At 38.2% G+C, this 27031-nt stretch overlaps 1 protein-coding gene across 1 annotated transcript; it reads left to right on the forward strand.

Moving 5' to 3' along the window:
• The first annotated feature begins 6723 nt into the window (after positions 1-6723).
• LOC106094176 (uncharacterized) lies at positions 6724-15417 on the forward strand. Its single transcript, XM_013261374.2, has 2 exons — positions 6724-7345; positions 14894-15417. Exons 1-2 carry the CDS (start codon positions 6724-6726, stop codon positions 15415-15417), a joined length of 1146 nt encoding a protein of 381 aa, XP_013116828.2.
• The last annotated feature ends 11614 nt before the right edge of the window (positions 15418-27031 follow it).

A 27031-nucleotide genomic window follows, 5' to 3' on the forward strand; every position in this document is an offset into this window, starting at 1 on the left:
GCGAAATATCTCCGATCTGAAATACAATTTGAATATGGGGACTTCTGATTCTAAAAGCTCTTGGTAGGAACTAATTCTGGTATTAGTTGGCATTACCTATCTATGACCTGTCCAGCACAGTGGGCCATTATGTTAAATTCAAATATAACGTTTGGGGCGAAATATCTCCGATCTGAAATACAATTTGAATATGGGGACTTCTGGTTCTAAAAGCTCTTGGTAGGGGCTAATTCTGGTATTAGTTTCTATCACCTATCTATGACCAGTCCAGCACAGTGGACCATTATGTTAAATTCAAATATAACTTTTGGGGCGAAATATCTCCGATCTGAAATACAATTTGAATATGGGGACTTCTGGTTCTAAAAGCTCTTGGTAGGGGCTAATTCTGGTATTAGTTTCTATCACCTATCTATGACCAGTCCAGCACAGTGGGCCATTATGTTAAATTCAAATATAACTTTTGGGGCGAAATATCTCCGATCTGAAATACAATTTGAGTATGGGGACTTCTGATTCTAATAGCTCTTGGTAGGGGCTAATCCTGGTATTAGTTTGTATCACCTATCTATGACCAGTCCAGCACAGTGGGCCATTATGTTAAATTCAAATATAACGTTTGGGGCGAAATATCTCCGATCTGAAATACAATTTGAATATGGAGACTTCTGATTCTAATAGCTCTTGGTAGGGGCTAATCCTGGTATTAGTTTGTATCACCTATCTATGACCAGTCCAGCACAGTGGGCCATTATGTTAAATTCTAATATAACTTTTGGGGCGAAATATCTCCGATCTGAAATACAATTTGAATATGGGGACTTCTGATTCTAATAGCTCTTGGTAGGGGCTAATTCTGGTATTAGTTTGCATTACCTATCTATGACCTGTCCAGAACAGTGGGCCATTATGTTAAATTCAAATATAATTCTGTCCGTCTGTCTGTCTGTCGAAAGCACGCTAACTTCCGTAGGAGTAAAGCTAGCCGCATGAAATTTTGCACAAATACTTCTTATTAGTGTAGGTCGGTTGGTATTGAAAATGGGCCATATCGGTCAATAATTTGATATAGCTGTCATATAAACCGATCTTGGGTATTGACTTCTTGAGCCCCTAGAGGGCGCAATTCTTATCCGATTTGAATGAAATTTTGCACGACGTGTTTTGTTATACCCACCACAGAAGGATGGGGGTATATTCATTTTGTCATTCCGTTTGCAACACATCGGAATATCCATTTCCGATCCTATGAAGTATATATATTCTTGATCAGCGTAAAAATCTAAGACGATCTAGACATGTCCGTCCGTCTGTCCGTCTGTCTGTTGAAATCACGCTACAGTCTTTAAAAATAGAGATATTGAGCTGAAATTTTGCACAGATTCTTTTTTTGTCCATAAGCAGGTTATGTTCGAAGATGGGCTATATCGGACTGTATCTTGATATAGCCCCCATATAGACCGATCCGCCGATTTAGGGTCTTAGGCCCATAAAAGCCACATTTATTATCCGATTTTGCTGAAATTTGCGACAGTGAGTTGCGTTGGGCCCTTCGATATTCTTCGTCAATTTGGCTCAGATCGGTCCAAATTTGGATATAGCTGCCATATAGACCGATCCTCCGATTTAGGGTCTAAGGCCCATAAAAGCCACATTTATGGTCCGATTTCGCTGAAATTTGGGACAGTGAGTTGTCTTAGAACCTTCAACATTTTTCGTCAATTTGGCCCGGATCGGTCCAGATTTGGATATAGCTGCCATATAGACCGATCCTCCGATTTATGGTCTTAGGCCCATAAAAGCCACATTTTATATCCGATTTGGATGAAATTTGGCACAGTGAGTTGTGTTAGGCCCTTCAACATTCTTCGTCAATTTGGCGCAAATCTGTCGAGATTTGGATATAGCTGCCATATAGACCGATCCTCCGATTTATGGTCTTAAGCCCATAAAAGCCACATTTATTATCCGATTTTGCTGAAATTTGGGACAGTGAGTTGCGTTGAGCCCTTCGACATCCTTTGCCAATTTGGCCTAGATCGGTTCAAATTTGGATATAGCTGCCATATAGACCGATCCTCCGATTTATGGTCTTAAGCCCATAAAAGCCACATTTGTTATCCGATTTTGCTGAAATATGGGACAGTGAGTTGCGTTGAGCCCTTCGACATCCTTCGTTAATTTGGTCCAGATCGGTTCAAATTTGGATATAGCTGCCATATAGACCGATCCTCCGATTTATGGTCTTAGGCCCATAAAAGCCACATTTATTATCCGATTTTGCTGAACTTGGGACAGTGAGTAGCGTTGAGCCCTTCGATATCCTTCGTCAATTTGGCCCAGATCGGTCCAAATTTGGATATAGCTGCCATATAGACCGTTCCTCCGATTCATGGTCTTAGGCCCATAAAAGTCACATTTATTATCCGATTTTGCTGAAATTTGGGACAGTGATTTGCCTTAGGCCCTTCGATATCTTTCTTCTATTTGGCCCTGATCGGTTCAGATTTGGATATAGCTGCCATATAGACCGATCTCTCGATTTAAGGTTTTGGGCCCATAAAAAGCGCATTTATTGTCCGATGTCGCCGAAATTTGGGACAATGACTTGTGTTGGGCCCTTCGATATTTGTCTTCAATTTGGCTCAGATCGATCCAGATTTGGATATAGCTGCCATATAGACCGATCTCTCGGTTGAACAATGACATGTACTTATAAACATTTGGTGGTTCACATATATACCCGAGGTGGTGGGTATCCAAAGTTCGGCCCGGCCGAACTTAACGCCTTCTTACTTGTTTTTTTTTCGCTGAAGCCGTTAAACAACAACAAAGTAAGTACGATGTTAGAATTAACTTGTTTTCAAAATTATATTTTCAATTTTCTACCATTAAAAAGATGTAAGGTAATGGAGGCGTCAGGAAAAATTTTAGTTGTATTTTTATACTAATCTAGTCATTCTGCTTGTAAGACTTCGAAATTTTCGTCTAAGACACCACAAAGCATATATACTCTTGATCGTCTCGACGTTCTGAGTCGATCAAGCAACGTCCATCCGTCCGTCCGTCTGACCAACTCACGATAGCGGGCGATCGCGTAAAGCTAGCCACTTGAAAGGTTGCACAGATAATAACTATTGATGTAGGTCATTGGGGATGGCAAATGGACCATATCGGTTCAGAATTAGTTATATTTTTCATATAAACCGATTTCCCGATTTGACTTCTTGAGCCCCTGGCCAATTTGGCTGAAATTTTGCATGTTGTGTTCCGTTAAGATTTCCAACAATTTTACAAAGTACGGCCCGAATCGGTTTACAACCTGACATAACTATATAGTATATACAGTAAGTTATATACAGTAAGTATTACATTTTTTTTTTTTTTTCATTATATAACTTACATATAATTATTGACTGTTTTTCTATTTATAGGAGCGGTTATTATTGAGGATAATTATATAACTAAGTCTATGTTTGTGGCTGAATTGAGAAAGGCGATTCGAGTGTTGAAAAATAAGTAATACAACTATGAAAGTAAAGGGTGATTTTTTTGAGGTTAGGATTTTCATGCATTAGTATTTGACAGATCACGTGGGATTTCAGACATGGTGTCAAAGAGAAAGATGCTCAGTATGCTTTGACATTTCATCATGAATAGACTTACTAACGAGCAACGCTTGCAAATCATTGAATTTTATTACCAAAATCAGTGTTCGGTTCGAAATGTGTTCATTCACCGTAACGTTGCGTCCAACAGCATCTTTGAAAAAATACGGTCCAATGATTCCACCAGCGTACAAACCACACCAAACAGTGCATTTTTCGGGATGCATGGGCAGTTCTTGAACGGCTTCTGGTTGCTCTTCACTCCAAATGAGGCAATTTTGCTTATTTACGTAGCCATTCAACCAGAAATGAGCCTCATCGCTGAACGGTGAATGAACACATTTCGAACCGAACACTGATTTTGGTAATAAAATTCAATGATTCGCAAGCGTTGCTCGTTAGTAAGTCTATTCATGATGAAATGTCAAAGCATACTGAGCATCTTTCTCTTTGACACCATGTCTGAAATCCCACGTGATCTGTCAAATACTAATGCATGAAAATCCTAACCTCAAAAAAATCACCCTTTATTTCTTGTGATATTCATTCCATTGGTCCAATTAGTTCGACTCTTTCCCCCTTTGGGAAAAAATAATAGCGTAAAATAATAAATGTTTTAAAAATTCCGCCCATTGCAAATAAATGAAATTAACACTTTTTATAGTTCTTAACCAGTATTTAAATTATTTAAGACTGAATTCAAATTTCAATATTCCTGAGAGGCTATTTTGTTTATTTTTTAAGTTTGTTGTTACTATGAGATGCTACCTGACTTTTTAAAATGGAAATATTATTTAAACAAGATAATTTATTAATATTTGTAACTTGTGATTGTACTTGAGTCAAAGCTACATAGAATACCTTTCGTGTATGTGTATTGACAATTTAGCTTTTAATGACATACTGCTATTAAAATCAACAGCAAAAATTTATAAAAAATTTAATATTTTCGTAGAAAACGGCGTTTTAATTAAAACTATACTTTGTATGAAAAAGGCAAATTAAATATGTTATGCTACTGTTGAATTTTTGATGTTAAACAAAAAGCGCTAAACTATGAGAACTGGTTTCACCATTACATTGCCTTAAACAAGATGCGCATTTTGGATCTTTAAACAATCGCATTTAAGCGGGACATCGCCCACAAGAATCATGCATGCTGGAAGCAACTGTGTATGCTAATGTCACGATGGCTTTAACTTACTGGGTTGCCCAAAAAGTAATTGCGGATTTTTCATATAGTCGGCGTTGACAAATTTTTTCACAGCTTGTGACTCTGTAATTGCATTCTTTCTTCTGTCAGTTATCAGCTGTTAATTTTAGCTCGCTTTAGAAAAAAAAAGTGTAAAAAAAGTATATTTGATTAAAGTTCATTCTAAGTTTTATTAAAAATGCATTTACTTTCTTTTAAAAAATCCGCAATTCCTTTTTGGGCAACCCAATACACTATTGCATCCGTGGGTGCAATATTTTTTGCTGGGTTATTATTTATACCTAGTCCTACTTATGCAGTTGTTTTTATACCGTCCTGCTTATACAGTCTCACTTATACAGGCTTACTTCTACAGTCCTACTTATACAATCCTACTTAAGCAGTCTTACTTATACAGTTCTACTTATACGGCCACGTTCTAAACACATAGATTATCCTATTTGTATTGTGAAACACCAGAAGGTCCCGATAAATTCCTAAAGTGGTACCAAGCAGTGCTGAGGGCGCGCATTTGCTTCTCACCAGAGGCATTGGCCTGTCGCCACCGTGGTCGGAATAGGCGATCATTATAAACTAACTTGACCTACGAGTATGTGCAACTTATTGTAAAGGGTGATTTTTTTGAGGTTAGGATTTTCATGCATTAGTATTTGACAGATCACGTGGGATTTCAGACATGGTGTCAAAGAGAAAGATGCTCAGTATGCTTTGACATTTCATCATGAATAGACTTACTAACGAGCAACGCTTGCAAATCATTGAATTTTATTACCAAAATCAGTGTTCGGTTCGAAATGTGTTCAAATTTTGACAAATTTTGTTCAGCGATGAGGCTCATTTCTGGTTGAATGGCTACGTAAATAAGCAAAATTGCCGCATTTGGAGTGAAGAGCAACCAGAAGCCGTTCAAGAACTGCCCATGCATCCCGAAAAATGCACTGTTTGGTGTGGTTTGTACGCTGGTGGAATCATTGGACCGTATTTTTTCAAAGATGCTGTTGGACGCAACGTTACGGTGAATGAACACATTTCGAACCGAACACTGATTTTGGTAATAAAATTCAATGATTTGCAAGCGTTGCTCGTTAGTAAGTCTATTCATGATGAAATGTCAAAGCATACTGAGCATCTTTCTCTTTGACACCATGTCTGAAATCCCACGTGATCTGTCAAATACTAATGCATGAAAATCCTAACCTCAAAAAAATCACCCTTTACATCAGCTCTTTACCTTCAACGGTTGTTAGAGATAGCCAATCCTGGGGACACAAGGGAGGGTCAGATAAAGAAGAAACCCAATTTGGCCCAATTTGGCCAAGTTAAAGCCACTCGTAGCCGTTACTTGGTATCCGCCATCCCATATATGACCCAAGAGTTCCCCATAATTTCTGTAAAATCTGTTAAACGATAACCCTAAAATTTAAATGACATTTTGTATAGGCTCAAATATATATATATTTATTTATTGAGTCTTTTTTTAAACATTGAAGTAGAATTAGAAACATAATAAAGAAAACTTATGACTATAATGTATTATCGCAATAACATATTAGGTAGTTTCAGCACCTGGCTTTAGCATAAAAGGTAAAATGTAATATGGATACATGAAATTAGAATTATTGACGTCCTTGCTCCCGAGACTACTACTAGGCTCAAATATAAAAAAACAAACTATTGATATTGACTAGTTAAATATTATGATAATTGTTTCAGAATTTTAAATGTGGTTTAGAACTTAAAATCTATAGTTATAGGCCTTAGGGCGGCGAGATTCGATATTTGTTTGTTCAACAAATATTTGCCTGTGATAAGCCCATGTGTATAAAATGTGTATAAAATCTAAAACTCCACAACAATTGTGTATTGTTATTAAAAAGTGTTGTTCCCCTCCCAAATAATGAAATGGTTCAAAACAAACTATTTTTGCTAATTACCTACTTGGTTTTGGCTCTGATAACTGCTAAAGCTAAAGATGGTGCAAAAGTAAGTGATATTATTGGTGATGGTGGAGATTGTGCTATTGGTGTTGATAGACAAGAAACTAAATCTGAAATTGAGGATGATAGAGCAAATTTAGCATGTGCTGCTATAGGAAAAATGTTTAGTGTGCGGAGTGACGAAGAAGATATTGGAACCGACGACAATGGAGAAATTACCGATGCTGGCTGTGATGGTGAAGGTATTGTTAGTGACTATGATTGGGAAGAGATTGATGCAATGGGAGGTTCTGAAATTGAAGATGATGGAGATCTAACAGATACTGAGGATGGTGAAGAAACTCCAGGATCTGTTAAAACTCCTGGTGATGATAAATATCAGACAGAGTTTAATTTTAATGATTTTATAACCGAAAGTTCGCTCGAAAACTTTACAACTGCTGGAGTTATGGTTTCTACTGAAAACCTTCTAGGCTCAACCACAAGAAGACCAAAAAGACGTTTAAGACTTATCAAAACATCACGCCCCACCATTAAACCAAATACAGGAGAATACATTACGGCTGCTGGAGAGGAGCAAGTAGTATGTACAACAAGAAGGCCTAAAAAGAGGCTAAGACCTATTAACAAATCTGGACCTAATAGAAAGAAACCTACCTCAGAAATACCACCTTTCCATGTTCCAAAAGTTGATCCCAATGTTAGGTGGTACAAATGTCCTCAGTGGAGCTTGCTAAGTTCCAGATGGTTTTGTCAAAGGCCCAGATTGTTGATATGGGCTTCTACATGGCGTAGATGTCGCTATCCGTGTTCCTGGCGAAACTATTTGCAATCGAATTGTTTGTCTCATTGGCCTTGGCGTCCCATTAAATGGCGTTATTTGCCGTGGAGATATTGGTGGTGAAACTGATAATAGCATAAATGGCGAAGGTCTAGGGTAAGTAAATGCTGGATAATATGATTGGTCATTATTTGCAATAAACTCAGCAAAAATTACAACATAAACAAGTAAAATCGTGCTAAGTTCGGCCGGGCCGAATCGTATATACCCTCCACCATGGATCGCATTTGTCGAGTTCTCTTCCCGGCATCTCTTCTTAGGCAAAAAAGGATATAAGAAAAGATTTGTTCTGCTATTAGAGCGATATCAAGATATGGGCCGGTGTAAAATATCAGCCAATTCGAATAAGAATTGCGCCCTTTGTGGGCTCAAGAAGTAAAATAGAGACATCGATTTATATGGGAGCTGTAGACCGATTCAGACCATAATAAACACGTATGTTAATGGTCATGAGAGAATCCGTCGTACAAAATTTCAGGCAAATCGGATAATAATTGCGACCTCTAGAGGCTCAAGAAGTCAAGATCCCAGATCGGTTTATATGGCAGCTATTTCAGGTTACTTTATTTGACATAGTTGTTGAAAGTAACAATAAAAAAAGTCTTGCGAAATTTCAGCCAAATCGGATAGAAATTGAGCCCTCCAGAAGCTCAAGAAGTCAAGTCCCCAGATTTGAACCATACTTGGCACAGTTGTTGGATATCATAACAAAATACTACGTGCCAAAATTCATTCAAATTGTATAAGAATTGCGCCCTCTAGAGGTTCAAGAAGTCACGACCCAAGATCGGTTTATATGGCAGCTATATCAAGTTATGGACCGATTTGAACCATATTTGCACAGTTGTTCTAAGTCATAACAAAACCCGTTATGCAAGATTTCAGCGAAATCGGATAGGATTTGCGCCCCTAAAGGCTCAAAAAGTTAAGACCCCAGATCGGTTTATATGACAGCTATATCAGGTTATGCATCGATTTTATCCATAATTGACACAGTTGTTGAAAATCATTACAAAACACCTCATGCAAAATCGGATAAAAATTGCGCCCTGTAGTGGCCCACGAAGTCAAGATTTTGCAAGATCGGTTGGCCCATTTACAATCCCAACCCAATTTTGAACAAATACAAGAAGTATATGTCTGTCCGATATCACGGTACAGTCTTCAAAAATTGAGATATTGAGCTGAAATTTGGCACAGATTCGTTTTTTGCTGCACGCTGATAAAGTTCTTGAATGAGCCAAATCGGATTGTGTTTGGATATAGTTTTTATATAGACCGATCTGATGATTTAGAACCTTAACACAATAAAAGACACAATTGCTATCAGATTAAGTTGAAATTTGATATAGTGAGTTGTTTTAAGCCTCCCGACATCAGATCGGACTATTTTTAGTTATAGCTACCAATCCAATCTGCCGATTAAGGGTCCTAAGCTCACAAAAGCTGCATTAAGACTTCCGACATCCCATTTAAAAATGGTTCAGACTGAACTATATTTGGATATGGCTGCCATATAGAGCGATCAGCTGATTAAGGGCCTTAAGCCCATAAAGCCGCATATATTATCCAATTTCGCTGAAATTTTAAATAGTGAATTATTTTAAGTCTCCCGACATCCAACTCAAATGGGGTTCATATCGGACCATATTTAGATATGGCTGCCATATAGACCGATCTGCCGATTTAGAGTCTTAAACCCACAAAAGCCGCATTTATTACCCGCTTTCGTTGATATTTTGAAAAGTTTGCTGTTTTAAGCCTCCCGGCATACCAACCAGATATTTAAATAAAGGTGCCATATAGATTTATCAGCCGCCATAATGTCTAAATTCCGTAAAAGACGCATGTATTATCCGATTTCGCGGGAAATTGACACAGTGAGTTGTATTACGCCTTCTTTCATCCGACCAGCATATAGTCTAGATCAGACTATATTTAGATATAGCTACCATATAGAAACTGTGACAACTGTGGGTCTTAAACCCACAAAATCCGCATTTATAACCCGCTTTTGTTGATATTTTGAAAAGTTTGCTGTTTTAAGCCTCCCGTCATACCAAATAAAGGTGCCATATAGATTTATTAGCCGCCATAATGCCTAAATCCCGTAAAAGACGCATGTATTATCCGATTTTGCGGGAAATTGACACAGTGAATTGTATTACGCCTTCTTTCATCCGACCAGCATATGGTCTAGATCAGACTACTTCTTTATTTTACTATTATATTCTACTTTATATTCTACTTTATATTCTACTTTATATACTACTTTATATTCTACTCTACTCTACTCTACTCTACTCCACTCCACTCTACTCTACTCTACTCTACTCTACTCTACTCTACTCTACTCTACTCTACTCTCTACTCTACTCTCTACTCTACTCTCTACTCTACTCTCTACTCTACTCTCTACTCTACTCTCTACTCTACTCTCTACTCTACTCTCTACTCTACTCTCTACTCTACTCTCTACTCTACTCTCTACTCTACTCTCTACTCTACTCTCTACTCTACTCTCTACTCTACTCTCTACTCTACTCTCTACTCTACTCTCTACTCTACTCTCTACTCTACTCTCTATTCTACTCTCTACTCTACTCTCTACTCTACTCTCTACTCTACTCTCTACTCTACTTTCTACTCTACTCTCTACTCTACTCTCTACTCTACTCTCTACTCTACTCTCTACTCTACTCTACTCTACTCTCTAATCTACTCTCTACTCTACTCTACTCTACTCTACTCTACTCTACTCTACTCTACTCTCTACTCTACTCTCTACTCTACTCTCTACTCTACTCTCTACTCTACTCTCTACTCTACTCTACTCTCTACTTTACTCTCTACTCTACTCTCTACTCTACTCTCTACTCTACTCTCTACTCTACTCTCTACTCTACTCTCTACTCTACTCTCTACTCTACTCTCTACTCTACTCTCTACTCTACTCTCTACTCTACTCTCTACTCTACTCTCTACTCTACTCTCTACTCTACTCTCTACTCTACTCTCTACTCTACTCTCTACTCTACTCTCTACTCTACTCTCTATTCTACTCTCTACTCTACTCTCTACTCTACTCTCTACTCTACTCTCTACTCTACTCTCTACTCTACTTTCTACTCTACTCTCTACTCTACTTTCTACTCTACTCTCTACTCTACTCTCTACTCTACTCTACTCTCTACTCTACTCTCTACTCTACTCTCTACTCTACTCTCTACTCTACTCTCTACTCTCTACTCTACTCTCTACTCTACTCTCTACTCTACTCTCTACTCTACTCTCTACTCTACTCTCTACTCTACTCTCTACTCTACTCTCTACTCTACTCTCTACTCTACTCTCTACTCTACTCTCTACTCTACTCTCTACTCTACTCTCTACTCTACTCTCTACTCTACTCTCTACTCTACTCTCTACTCTACTCTCTACTCTACTCTCTACTCTACTCTCTACTCTACTCTCTACTCTACTCTCTACTCTACTCTCTATTCTACTCTCTACTCTACTCTCTACTCTACTCTCTACTCTACTCTCTACTCTACTCTCTACTCTACTTTCTACTCTACTCTCTACTCTACTCTCTACTCTACTCTCTACTCTACTCTCTACTCTACTCTCTACTCTACTCTCTACTCTACTCTCTACTCTACTCTCTACTCTACTCTCTACTCTACTCTCTACTCTACTCTCTACTCTACTCTCTACTCTACTCTCTACTCTACTCTCTACTCTACTCTCTACTCTACTCTCTACTCTACTCTCTACTCTACTCTACTCTCTACTTTACTCTCTACTTTACTCTCTACTTTACTCTACTCTACTCTACTCTACTCTACTCTACTCTACTCTACTCTACTCTACTCTACTCTACTCTACTCTACTCTACTCTACTCTACTCTACTCTACTCTACTCTACTCTACTCTACTCTACTCTACTCTACTCTACTCTACTCTACTCTACTCTACTCTACTCTACTCTACTCTACTCTACTCTACTCTACTCTACTCTACTCTACTCTACTCTACTCTACTCTACTCTACTCTACTCTACTCTACTCTACTCTACTCTACTCTACTCTACTCTACTCTACTCTACTCTACTCTACTCTACTCTACTCTACTCTACTCTACTCTACTCTACTCTACTCTACTCTACTCTACTCTACTCTACTCTACTCTACTCTACTCTACTCTACTCTACTCTACTCTACTCTACTTCACTCTACTCTACTCTACCCTACTCTACTCTACCCTACTCTACTCTAGTCTACTCTACTCTACTCTACTCTACTCTACTCTACTCTACTCTACTCTCTCTACTCTTCTCACATATTAATGAGTGCAGTGTGATTTAAGTTTTAAGCTAAATTATGAGGGACCTCCTTTTTATAGCCGAGTCCGAACGGCCTGGCATAGTACCTCACGTTGAAATTCTTTTCTGATGGTCTCGCCAGGATTCGGAGCACGACCGGAGCGAGGTCGGAGCTAAAGCGGAGCTGCTCTGTTTTTGCCAAGTCGCAGGGAATTTTTTTCTGTTCTGAGTGGAATGGCTTCCATTCTCAATCCCACTCCGCTTTCAATCACGCTCCGGGCCGCTCCTAATCTCTGTTTAAATCTTATTTACCAAGTGGTGTCGTTATGCGGCACGCCACATAACTTAAACTAAAATCGAACCGTACTAAGTTATACGAAAAAAGTATCCCCTGTTCCTAAATGGAATGTTCATGGGAAATTTAGTATTAATATATCAGGTCTTAGACTGATTTCAACCGTACTTGTCACAGTTGTTGGAATTCGTTACATGCAAAATTTAAGACAAATCGGAAAAAATTGCGGACATGTAGTGTTTTTGTATGACGTCTTGAGACCCTGCATCAAGACGTCATACAAAAACACTACATGTACAATTTTAGTCCAAGCGGATAACAATTGGGGGCAAAATATGTTAATTCGGGAGATCGGTTTTTATGGGAGCTATAACCAAATCTGAACCGATATGGCCCATTTGCAATCCCCAATGACCTACATCAATAAGATGTTTCTGTTAAAAATGTGAAGCAGCTAGCTTTATGTGTTCGACCGTTATCAAGATAGACAAACGGACGGATATTCATAGATCGATTAAAAATGTCCAGACTTTATGTGGCCACAGATCAATATTTCGAGGTGCTGCAAACGGATTGAATAGGTTAGTATACCCCTATCCTTTGATGGTGGGAATGAAAACTGAACAAGTAAAAGCGTGCTAAGTTCGGCCGGGCCGAATCTTATATACCCTCCACCATGGATCGCATTTGTCGAGCTCTCTTCCCGGCATCTCTTCTTAGGCAAAACAGGATATAAGAAAAGATTTGCTCTGCTATTAGAGCGATATCAAGATATGGTCCTGTTTGGACCACAATTAAATTATATGTTGGAGACCTGTGTAAAATGTCAGCCAATTCGAATAAGAATTGCGCTCTTTGTGAGCTCAAAAAGTAAAATAGAGAGATCGATTTACATGGGAGCTGTATCGGGCTATGGAACGATTCAGATCATAATAAACAAGTATGTTGATGGTCATGAAAGAATCCGTCGTACAAAATTTCAGGCAAATCGGATAATAATTGCGACCTCTAGAGGCTCAAGAAGTCAAGACCCCAGATCGGTTTATATGGCAGCTATATCAGGTTATAGACCGATTTGAACCATACTTGGCACAGTTGTTGGATATCATAACAAAACACGTCGTGCAAAATTTCATCCCAATCGGATAAGAATTGCGCACTTTAGAGGCTCAAGAAGTCAAGACCCAAGATCGGTTTATATGGCAGCTATATCAAAACATGGACCGATATGGCCCATTTACAATACCAACCGACCTACACTAATAAGAAGTATTTGTGCAAAATTTCAAGCGGCTACCTTTACTCCTTCGGAAGTTAGCGTGCTTTCGACAGACAGACGGACGGACGGACAGACGGACGGACATGGCTAGATCGACATAAAATTTCACGACGATCAAGAATATATATACTTTATGGGGTCTCAGACGAATATTTCGAGTAGTTACAATCAGAATGACGAAATTAGTATACCCCCCATCTTATGGTGAAGGGTATAAAAAGGATATAAGAAAAGATTTGCTCTGCTATTAGAGCGATATCAAGATATGGTCCGGTTTGGACCACAATTAAATTATATGTTGGAGACCTGTGTAAAATGTCAGCCAATTCGAATAAGAATTGCGCCCTTTGTGGGCTCAAGAAGTAAAATAGAGAGATCGATTTATATGGGCCATATAAACCGATCTTGGGTCTTGACTTCTTGAGCCTTTAGAGTGTGAAATTCTTGTCCTATTGGAATGAAATTTCGCACGACGTGTTTTGTTATAATATCCCACAACTGTGTCAAGTATGGTTCAAATCGGTTCATAACCTGATATAGCTGCCATATAAACCGATCTTGGGTCTTGACTTCTTGAGCCTCTAGAGTGCGCAATTCTTATCCGATTGGAATGAAATTTCGCACGACGTGTTTTGTTATGATATCCAACAACTGTGCCAAGTATGGTTCAAATCGGTTCATAACCTGATATAGCTGTCATATAAACCGATCTGGGATCTTGACTTCTTGAGCCTGTAGAGGTCGCAAATGTTATCCGATTTGCCTGAAATTTTGTACGACGGATTCTCTCATGACCATCAACATACCTGTTTATTATGGTCTGAATCGGTCTATAGCACGATACAGCTCCCATATAAATCGATCTCTCTATTTTACTTCTTGAGCCCACAAAGGGCGCAATTCTTATTCGAATTGGCTGACATTTTACACAGGTTTCCAACATATAATTTAATTGTGGTCCAAACCGGACCATATCTTGATATCGCTCTAATAGCAGAGCAAATCTTTTCTTATATCCTGTTTTGCCTAAGAAGAGATGCCGGGAAAAGAACTCGACAAATGGGATCCATGGTGGAGGGTATGTAAGATTCGGCCCGGCCGAACTTAGCACGCTTTTAGTTGTTAATACTTTTAAGTTTTACACTTAATTTGGGCCCTATTTAAAACAAACTTCGGAATTTGTCACAATATTTGTTCTAAAGCAGAAACAACTTTATCTAATATAAATAAATAAACCTATGCCAACTGGTAGTTAATAAATAAATATTTAATTATTTAAATCTATATGTATTCTTTTTTTGTGTGCAAAATATGCGTTTTCTACAGTCCATAGATTTGGTATAAATATCCGTTGCATTTCTTGCAAAACATCAAACATTTCATGTTGGTATTTCAGTAACTGCAAGCATGAAATTATTTTGGCTGCTAAGCTGTCTGCTCTTATTCTTGCTCGTGGTGAGAGCTCAGGATGATGAAACAACCCCTGACGATGGAGGCGATGCCGTTACCGAACCCGATGATGGAGGCGATGACATTACCGAACCTGATGATGGAGGTGATGATGTTACGGAACCTGATGATGGTGGTGACGATGTTACTGAACCTGATGGTGGAGGCGACGAAGTAACCGAACCAGCTGGAGAATGCACCGAGAAACCACCTTGCCCACCAAAACCATGCCCACCAAAACCATGCCGACCACCGAAACCTCCAGCAGGAGCATGCGGTGCTGGTGGAGGAGGTGGTGGAGGAGGTGGTCGAGGTCCGCCAGGTAGTGGTCGTGGAGGTCGTGGTCCCCAGGGTGGTGGTCGTAGAGGTCGTGGCGGTCGAGGAGGCCGTAAAGGAAATCGACGTGGAAGGCGTGGCAAAGCACGTGGTAAAGGACGTGGACCAAAACGTGGTGGTAATCGTCGTGGTTAGTTTATGGAATAAAAATCAAATTGTATTAAAACGCAAATAAATTTGATAGTCCTATTAATATATTGTTGTAATTGAATGTCTTGTTTTTCGGGGCGTACAGTTTATAGTCAAACAAAGGATCTATTATATTAAAATGAAATTGTTGCGCTTTGTTTGTTTGTTTGTCTGTTCCGTATAGACTCTAAAACGGCTGAACACATTTTCATGAAATTTTCACAGATGGCAAAGTTAAGAGAAGATTGCGAACTTGGTATAAAAATGTCATCCAAAGTGTTCGGTGGAGTCCCCACCCCCCAACAAAACTCTTTCAACGCTTTGGGCAATATGGGTATCAAATGAAAGGTATTAAAAAGCAGAGTACAAATCTGACATAAAAGTAGGGTGCAAATTTGTATTCCTTGGTGACTGAGAGGCCTCCCCACTGGTAGTGGGGAGGTAGAGTACACTTTTTACCCTCAAACTGGGATAGACACAGGAGGATCTACGGAACTTCAAAAATGTGATTAAAATATGATTTTGAATGCAGATAACCAAAACAATAAAAAAAAGTAAAAACGTGTTATACCCACCTCCAAGGATATAATAATCATCCTATTTTATTATAACTCCACCATAGTTATATAAATATCCATAGGTATATAAATAGGGGCTGGTCTCGACTATATTTAATTCAGGCTCCGACAACTCATATATAAGTAACAGTTTCGGCAAAATCACCAAGAAATAAGCTTTTTATGGGATTAAGGCCCTAAATCAGAAGATCGGTCTATATGACAGCTATATCTGTATAGTCTGATCTGATTCATATTTAGATCGGATGTCGCGAAGCTTAAAACAACCCACTATCTGAAATTCCAAAGCTTTTATAGGTTTCAGACCCTTAACTGGCAGATCCGTCTATATGGGCAAGATGTCGGGGGGCATAAGACAACTCAATGCTGATTTTAATGGCCTTAGACTCTTAACCGGCAGTTCGGTTTATATGGCAGCTATCTTCTTATATATAAAAATCAATTTGTGTTTGTTTGTTTGTTTGTATGTTTGTGTGTACCTTATAGACTCAGAAACGGCTGAACCGATTTTCTTAAAATTTTCACAGATGTTTTTTGATATCTGAAGGGGGGGAGGACCCTGCCCCTTACCCTAATTTTAAGAAACGCCAGATCTCGGAGATGGGTGGTGCGATTTAAGCGAAATTTTGTGTGCTCTCATATAGTACCCTAAAAATAAAAATTTTGTATCCATATTTTGGATGGGGTGCCTAGGGGGGTCACCCTAAAACCTACCAAACATGTATTTAGACCAATCACGACAATATGGGACTCAAATGAAAGGTATTTAGGATAAGAAAACGTATCTGGGGATGGGGTTCCTAGGGGGGTCACCCTGAAACCTACCAAACATGTATTTAGACCAATCACGACAATATGGGACTCAAATGAAAGGTATTTAGGATAAGAAAACGTATCTGATATCGAATTGTCGGACCAAGTGCTAGGGGGAACACCCCAAACCCCAAAACACACCTAAATCGGACATATTTACCGACCATGGCAATATGGGATTCAAATGAAAGGTATTTCATAGAATAGTAGAATACGAATCGGATATCCAAATATGGGACCACGTTTCTGGGGGTCCACCCCTTTCCCAAAACACTCCCAAACAGGACTTACAATATTTACTGACCATGGGAATATAGGGGCTTAAATAAAAGGTATTTGAGTGTAGAATTCGAAACTGATATCCAAATATGGGACCAAGTGTTTGGGGGGCAGCCTCTCCCCAAAAACATCCCCCATAGGGGACAAATTTATGACCATAACAATATATGGCTCAAAGGTCTTTGGGAGTGAAGCACGAATCTGATATCAATATTCGGAAAAAGTGCCCACCCCGATAACACCACCCAAATAGGAAGTATTTGCTGACTATTGCAATATGAGGCTCAAATAAGGGGGTTTTTAGAGTAGAACACGAACCCGATATATATTTTCAAGGCCAACTCACTGATTGGCCGGCCATCCCCCAAAACACCCTCCAGCCGGTCATGTTTGCCGACTATGGAAATATGGGGCTCAAATTAAAGGTTTTTGAGAGTAGACCACGTATCTGATATATGGGAGCTACATCAGGTTATAGACCGATTTAAACCGTACTTAGCACAGTTGCTGGGAGTCTTAACAGAACACTATGTGCAAAATTTCAGCCAAATCGGTTGAAAATTGAGGCTTCCAGGTGCTCAAGAAGTCAAATCGGAAGATCGGTGTATATGAGAGCTATATCAGATATCAGATGTATATGAGAGCTATATCAGATTATAGACCGTACTTGGTACAGCTATTAAAAGTCATAACAGAACACTATGGGCAAAATTTCAGACAAATCGGATGAAAATTGAGGCTTCCAAAATCAAATCGGGAGATCGGTTTATACCGTACTCGACACATATGTTGAAAGTCATAACAGAACACTACGTGCTAAATTTCAGCCAAATCGAACAAAAGTTGCGGTTCAGGTTATATGGGAGCTATATCCAAATCTGGACCGATATGGCCGATTTTCAATCCCCAACGACCTGCATCTATATAAAGTATGTGTGCAAATTTCAAACGGCAAGCTATACGTGTTCGACCGCTTGCGTGATTTTGACAGACGGACGGACGGACATGGCTAGTTCGAGTCGGATATGGCTGATTCGACCCACCACCATAGGATGGGGGTATACTAAGCTAAGCATTCCGTTTGTAACACCTCGAAAATATATATTCTGGATCGTACACAGATACTTCTTATTCATGTAGGTTGTTGGGGATTGCAAATGACCCATATCGGTTCAGATTTGATTATCTTTTTATATATAAAATTAGATGGACCGAGGCCACTCCGCTGAGCCTTCTTTTACTTTATATGGAACAAAATTTTCCTTGGAATATTTTTTTTTCGACAATTAATGAGCTCATTGTGAAATACCATGCTACGAAAATAGTATATCGCTTGACAAACAGATTAATAATATATATGCCTTTATCTGAATGCCATCTCTATTGGCCAACAAATTTAAGTTTTGATGTAAGGTGTACTCCATTCTTAAAATAATTTGTTTCAGTCCGATATTCTCATGATGTCTGATTTACGGGTGTTTTCGGAGTTGAGGTGGTCCCCCAGACACTTGGCGCTAAAAAAATATATATCTCTCTCTCTTCTCTCAAATACCATTTTTTTAAACCCCATATTGCCGTTGGTTTTGAGGGGAGTTTACGGGTGAAGGCGTCCCCCAATAACATGGCCCCAAGATTGGTTATCAATTTCGTTTTCTTATCTCAAATACCTTTCACTTGAGCCACATTTTGGCATGGTCGAAAAATTTTACCCTTTGGGGGATGTTTTGGGGAAGAGGTGATGCCCTAAATACATGGATATCAAATTCGTGTTCTACTCCCAAATACCTTTATTTGAGCCCCATGTTGCGGTGGTCAGTAAACAAATGCTGTTTGTGGGGTATTTTGGGAAAGGGGTAGACCCCCAGAAAATTGATCCCGAAAGTGGGTATCAATTCTTGCTCTACCCCTAATTCCTTTCATTTAAGCCCCACATTGACATGGTTGGTAAATATGCCCGATTTAGGGGTGTTTTGGGGAGGTATTGCTAAGCCCTGAAAATATATCAGCAACGTGCTCTATTCTCATAAATTTGAACCCCATATTGCCATTGTCCTCAAAATTGGATAACAAATTCGTTTTCTAATCTCAAACACCATTCACTTAATCCTCTTATTGGTATCAGATTCATATTTTACTCGCAAATACCTTTCATTTGAGTCCCATATTGCCATGGTCGGTAAATATTTCCGATTTAGGGGTGTTTTGGGGGTTGGGCCGGTCCCCCAAACACTTGATTAGTGTATATATGTACTTGGTAGGTTTTGGGGTCGGGCGACCCCCGTAGGTTCCCCATCCAAAATTCGAATACCAAATTTTTGTTTCTAGGTTACTATGAGAGAGCACACAAAATTTGGCTAAAATCGCACCACCCATCTCCGAGATTTGGTGTTTCTGAAAATTAGGATAAGGGGGAGGGGCCGCTCCCCTTCAGATATAAAAAAGTAATACCCTATTTTCATCACGGGATCATTATGCAAAATCAGTGAAAATTTCAAGAGAGCCATCTTGAAGCCATGTCCGTCCGTCCGTCCGTCTGTCTGTCGAAAGCACGTTAACTTCCGAAGGAGTAAAGCTAGCCGCTTGAAATTTTGCACAAATACTTCTTATTAGTGTAGGTCGGTTGGTATTGTAAATGGGCCATATCGGTCCATGTTTTGATATAGCTGCCATATAAACCGATCTTGGGTCTTGACTTCTTGAGCCTCTAGAGTGCGCAATTCTTATCCGATTGGAATGAAATTTTGCACAACGTGTTTTGCTATGATATCCAACAACTGTGCTAAGTATAGTTCAAATCGGTCCATAACCTGATATAGCTGCCATATAAACCGATCTTGGGTCTTGACTTCTTGAGCCTCTAGAGTGCGCAAATCTTATCCGATTTGACTGAAATTTTGCTTAGTATTTTGTTTTAGTATCACTACCAACAACTGTGCTAAGTATGGTTCATATCGGTTCATAACCTGATATAGCTGCCATATAAACCGATCTTGGGTCTTGACTTCTTGAGCCTATAGAGTGCGCAATTCTTATCCGATTGGGATGAAATTTTGCACGACGTGTTTTGTTATGATATCCAACAACTGTGCCAAGTATGGTTTAAATCGGTCCATAACCTTATATAGCTGCCATATAAACCGATCTTGGGTCCTGATTTATTGAGCCTCTGGAGTGCGCAATTCTTATCCGATTGGGATGAAATTTTGCACGACGTGTTTTGCTATGATATCCAATAACTGTGCCAAGTATGATTCACATCGGTCCATAACCTGATGTAGCTGCCATAAAAACCGATCTTGGGTCTTGACTTCTTGAGCCACTAGAGGACGCAATTCTTTTCCGATTTGGCTGAAATTTTGCTTGAGGTGTTTGGTTTTGATTTCTAACTACTGTGCTAAGTACTGGTGAAATCAATGCATATCCTGATATAGCTGTCATATAAACCGATCTTGGGTCTTGATTTCTTGAGCCTCTAGAGGGCGCAATTCTCATACGATTTGATTGGAATTTTGCATGTAGTGTTTTAATATCACTTCCACCATCTGTGCTAAGTATGGCTCATATCGGCTCATAACCTGATATATCTGCCACATAAACCGATCTCGGATGTTGACTTCTTGAGCCTCTAGAGAGCCCAATTCTCAACCGATTTGACACAAATTTTGTACAAAGGTTCCTCCCATGCCCTTCAATGACGTGTGCAATATAGTCTGCATCGATCTATAGATTGATACAGCTCCTATATAAATCGATCTCCCGATTTCGCCTATTGAGCCCCGAATCGGGCTATAACTTGATATATTGGGTTGCCCAAAAAGTAATTGCGGATTTTTCATATAGTCGGCGTTGACAAATTTTTTCACAGCTTGTGACTCTGTAATTGCATTAGAAAAAAAGTGTAAAAAAAGTATATTTGATTAAAGTTCATTCTAAGTTTTATTAAAAATGCATTTACCTTCTTTTAAAAAATCCAATAGCTCCTCATCCTCCGTCCTTATTCATTATTCCTTGTTTGCCTAAAAAGAGATACTGCGTAAACAACTCGACAAATGCGATCCATATTATAGGGTGCATAAGATTCGGCCCGGTTCTGATGAGTCTTTGGTTTTTATACCCACCACCGTAGGAAAGGGGGTATATAAATTTAGTCATTTCGTTTGCAACACATCGAAATATAAATTTCCGACCCTATAAAGTATATATATTTCGGATCGTCGTAAACTTCTAAGACGATTAAACGATGTCCGCGTGTCTGTCCGTCCGTCTTTTGTAATCACTCTACAGCCTTCAAAAGTTGAAGCATTGAGCTGATGCACGCTGATTTAGTTCTTGAACGGGCCAAATCGGACCATATTTGGATATTGCTGCTATATGGACCGATCGTCGATAAAGGGCCTAATGCCCATGATTGCGTATTTTTTATTCGATTTCGCTGAAATTTGAAACAGTTAGTAGCTTAAGGCTTCCAGACATCTGACCCAAATATGGTTCAGATCGTACCCGATATTTAGATCGATCTGCCGATAGAGGGTCTGAAGCCCACAAAAGCTTTATTTTAAGCCTCCCGACATCTGACCTAAACATGGTTCCGATCGGACTGTATTTAGATATAGCCGCTATATAGACCGATCTCCCGACAAAGAGTTTGAAGCCTTTTAAAGGTTTTTTTTTTACCGATTTCGCTGAAATTTTAAACAGTGAGTAGTTTTGGTCTCTCAACATAGGACCCAAATATGTTTCAGACTGGACTTCATTCATATAGACCGATCTGCCGATTAGGGGTTTGAAGCCCAAAAAAGCTTTATTTATTACCCGATATCGCCGAAATTTGAAACAGTGAGTAGTTTAAGGCCTCCCAACATTCGGCCTAAATATGGATTAGATCGGACTATACTAAGATATAGCTGGCATATAGACCGATCTCCCGATAATGGGTCTGAAGCCCATAAAAGCGTTATTTATTACCAGACTTCGCTAAAATTTGAAATAGTGAGTTGGTTTAAGCCTCCCAAAATCCGATCCACTTATTAGTCAGATCAGACTATATAGATATAGCTGTCATACAGACCGATCTTCCTATTAAGGGTCTTCATCCCATAAAAAGTAGATTTATTGTCTGAAAATGTTACTTGAATATTAGTTCTGGGGACCTGAATAAAATATGAGCGAGAACAGCCTCTATTGAGATATAATTACGGATATAGTAGGTAGGTGCCATATATTGTAGGACGATATATCCCCCATATTTCGGTGGTGGGTATAAGAATTTCATTAAAATACTGAAGCTGATTCGCCAAAACTATCACTATAATACTAAGATATTTGCAAAGACAAGCATATTTTGAATGCTTTGAAAGATTAGGATCGGTCTTTAAATAGTGTGTTGGTAAGCAGTACAAAATTCAGCTTTGACTTTGACCAGATGTCACCGCCAATGGGCCAGTGCCTGCACACAGTAACAAGCACAACACAAAGAAAAAAGTTTGAGGCATCTTTACCAATTAAACAGAACAATTTTGGCAATTTTCGATTATGAATAAATGGGGGATGGGCTCCCCCAAAATAACATCCTGGCTACGTCCCTGGCTCCCTTTGGCCGAGAACAGCCACTATTGAGATATAACTGCGAATATATATATATATATATATATATATGTATATATATATATATATATATATATATATATATATATATATATATATATATATATATATATATATATATATATATATATATATATATATATATATATATATATATATATATATATATATATATATATATATATATATATATATATATATATATATATATATATATATATATATATATATATATATATATATATATATATATATATATATATATATATATATATATATATATATATATATATATATATATATATATATATATATATATATATATATATATATATATATATATATATATATATATATATATATATATATATATATATATATATGTTTGCGTTGCGCATGGTTTGGGGTCAGTGAAAAAAATTTATTTTTTCTCCCAATATCGATGGATTCTACCGCCTTGAGACTATATATCCCATTCATATTTTCTTAACTTCACCTGATTTTTATATACATCACTTTTACTAAACATCGCATTGTTTGAGGTCATATTGTTTGCGTTGCGTTTAATTTGAGGCCATGGCTTCAAAGTAAACGTTATATAAAAACCAAATTCATGTTGCCACATTTTTACAAAATTTTAAAGCGGCGATTACCGACTCTGGGGTTTAGCTTTCAGCTTTTGAGTCTAAACCCAACCAAAGAGTCAAGAGTCAGCGTCAGGTTAATGCTAGCATCAGCGGTTTTTAGTTCGCGTATCAAATGTGTGTAAACAAACTGACGCTGACTATTGACTCTTTGATTTGGATTAGACTCTTAATATTGTTAATGTACCGAAAACATTACCAAATTTCTTTTTGTTGTAAAAGTCGCTATTAGGAGATAGCTTTACAAATAAACAAACAAAATTTATTTCTTTAAGCTTTTATATTGCCTGTTGTGTGCGAAAGTGTTCAACACACCTTATCGCTGTTTTGATAAACGCTAAATAAATTTGCTTACTAAGTGCAGTTGGAGGAAAAGTTATTAATAAGCAACAACAGTGAAGAAATATTTTTTCATATATTGACTTTTTTACGACAATTCCTCTCATCATAGACAACAATAACATTGTCAATCCGTTTACAACATATCGAAATATTCTTTGCCAACCCTATAATGTGTATTTCCACTTAATTATTTGCAAAAATCTTTCTAATTGCCCCAACAGTTTTCAGTGTGTACAAGCGGTGAAGTTCGTATATGAGATGGATTTAATTATTTGGCGTAGATTCACTTGTGGGACGACATTACGTCCTTAACTCTCATGTGGGCCATCAGTGTCATCTTAACAGCCAAGCTACGATAATGTGCATTTTCATCAGAATCCTGGATACGGCTATTGTTCTACCTAGGATGGCCACAATGAACTTATGATCTATTATTTCCCCTTTGCCCCGCGGCCCCTTAAGTACATAGTGCGCCAGATAAACATACTTATTTAAAAGGTCAATAAAAATTAAATTACTTCGGTTATTGTTTTCTTTTTTTATTTGAGAATACAATATCCCAAGTTTTGTCCATGCAGTCTTACAAAGACATCCAGTAAATGTTGAAATTTGTGTCCTAAATTTTGGCTAATGCAGTCTTAAGGGCGTACATCGGTTAAAATTTATACTTTGGAGCTAAATAAAAATCTGGACCTATTTTGATGAAATTTTGAACTCCTATTAGGTCGTCAAATATACAGATGTTGATAAAAAATTGTGCCAAAAGCCATAAAAGGCCCAATAGGATGAAATATATTTATGGGAGCTATATTTAAATCTGATCCGATTTTGATGAAATTATTCACACATATTAAAACGTCAAACGAAACACCTCATGCTATGTTTTGTAAAGATCGGACCAAAATTAGGGCTACTACAGCCTTAAAAGTCCATATCGGATGAAAGCTATATATGGGGGCTATAAGTAAATCTGATCCTTTTTGGATTAAAGTTTGCACACATATTAAGACATAAAATTAAACATCTTATAATAAGTTTTGTAAAGATCCGACCAAAATTAGGGCTACTACAGCCTTAAAAGTCCTAATAGGATGAAAGATGTGTATGGGAGCTATAAGCAAATCTGATACGATTTTTATTAAATTTTGCAACATATTGGAACATGAATCAAAACACCAAAATTTTATAAAAATCCAACCAAAATTTAATCGAATGAAAGATGAATATGAGAGCTATATGTAAATCTGATCTTATTTCGATAAAATTTTGCACACATATTAAAACACTAAATAAAAACATGATGCTAAATTTTGTAAATATCGGATAACAATTGTGGCTTCTATAACATTAAAAGTCTAAATCGGATGAAAGATATATGGGAGCTATATGTAAATCTGATCTGATTATGATAAAATTTTGCACACATATTGGAATATCAAATCAAACACTTCATGCTAGATTTTGTAAAGATCGAACCAAAATTGTGGCTAATACAGCCTTTAAAGCTGCAGCCCACGCTTTAATTGGGCTTTTCTCCCAGCTCCGTGAATGAACATTTTTTATGCGATTGGTATATTTGGGTTACCGAGCTACTACAATAGAAGTGAATGTATAGCACAGTACGAAAAATTGATTTCAATAGAAAAATAAATTCTATTGTTTGTAAAGAAGTCGGCTTTGTCGTTTGAACTACTAAATATATAATTATTTGCTCTTCTGCAGTTTAATGCTGTGCTAAAGTAAAACCCACATTTGTTGTTGTTGCAGCAGTCTGTTGTATTCCAAATTTCGTTTACTGGTTCTGTTGAATATCCAGGTCCAGGAACTCTGCGACTAAAATGGAGTGTGTCTAGAGGGAATCGATCTGGCTGGGCAGTTAAACAGATGACACGTGTCATGTGGTCCCTGGTCACAATCGGAACACACATTCATCACGTTGGCATCAATCCTTGCTATGTAGGAGTTGATACGGCTACTTCTGTGGTTTGCCGGGGGAGGTCAATTTCTTCAGGTGCAACCGGTGGCCGTCTTTCCAAGGACAACATTCACCTTGCGTCCACCATATTTGCCACCGTGTCCGCATGAATGTCGCCCAAACCCGCTTGATGCCTCAGCGCTTAATCTCATTTTGATTTTTTCTATTATTGAAGTCAATCGATACCGTTTAGAAACATAAATGTGCTATCAATTATGGCTCTTTTAGATGGCACATCATGATCGTACTCATCGTGTGTACGTGTTGATTACAGCCTTTGCCACAAACGGTATATAGATTTTTTTCTTTTCTTTGATTTAATTTAATCCCACTATCCGTAACCTGTGGACGCGCCCGGTAGCTCTCAGCTGAGCTTCTCGTAATGGCGATTAACGCCACACAAGTTTGAGCTGAGAGTTCCAACCTGTATGGTCATAGTCATCTCCAGATACTTGTCCTTTAATTTTAGTTGAATAGAGTCCCGGTCGGCCAATATGGCCCAACTAATAATATAAAATTATTACTCCACTGTCAAAGAACTTTCATTTGGGTCATTAATTGTCCCGATCCTCATGTTCTGTTAATGGGCTGGACATGAGCCAGGCGCTAGGATTCTAATATTAATGTCAGATTCGTGCTCTACTATCATATATCTTTCATTTACGTCCAGTCACCAGACTCTGTTCCAAATTTATATACCAGATTCGTAGTCTACTCCCAAAGACCTATAATTTGAAGCCTATTTTGTATCGTTGTATACATACATGCCGGTTTCCGGGTTGGGGAAGTTCCGAATACACCTTGGAACGAATACTTTTTGCTTGGTACCTATATAATTTAACAATTATGTGTTTTTGAGTTACCATAACTGGCCATACAAAATTTCGCTAAAATCGGAGCACAAATTTCCGAGATTGGGCGTTATAAAAAAAAAATAATTAAATAAGGGGGATATTCCAGCCCCCCTTCGGATATCAAACACGAAGTGCCCTATTTTCACCAGGGGCTGGGACTATCATATGTGAAAATTTCATGAAAATCGGCTCTGTTTTTGAGTCTATACGGAACAGAGAAACATATAAACAAATAAGGGCCTGGTGCCCTTTGCTGCCCATTTTTGACATGGTTAAAATAATTCGTATACATAATTCGTACTCAAAACCCTTTTATTAGAATCCCACATTGTCCCGTTTAGTCTACATGTTCCTTTGGGGCATAAATTTGGGATGGGCGACCCCACGGGAATTGACTCAAATTTTTATAGACGTGTGTACTCTCCAATACCTTTCGTTTGCGTCCCACATTATCCCGTTCAGTGCACATGTCCATTTGGGGCATAATTTTGGAGTGGGGCGACCCGCCTGGGAATGGACCCAAATTTTTAT

This window comes from Stomoxys calcitrans, chromosome 1 (genome assembly GCF_963082655.1).
Source record: "Stomoxys calcitrans chromosome 1, idStoCalc2.1, whole genome shotgun sequence".
Taxonomy (NCBI): Eukaryota; Metazoa; Arthropoda; class Insecta; order Diptera; family Muscidae; genus Stomoxys; species Stomoxys calcitrans.

Excerpts from the sequence above, each read along its gene's own strand:
- LOC106094176 (XM_013261374.2), top strand. The coding sequence starts at position 6,724 with ATGGTTCAAAACAAACTATTTTTGCTAATTACCTACTTGGTTTTGGCT. Across the intron at positions 7,346-14,893 it reads TGGAGAGGAGCAAGTAGTAT|TAACTGCAAGCATGAAATTA; the intron begins GTACAACAAGAA and ends TTGGTATTTCAG.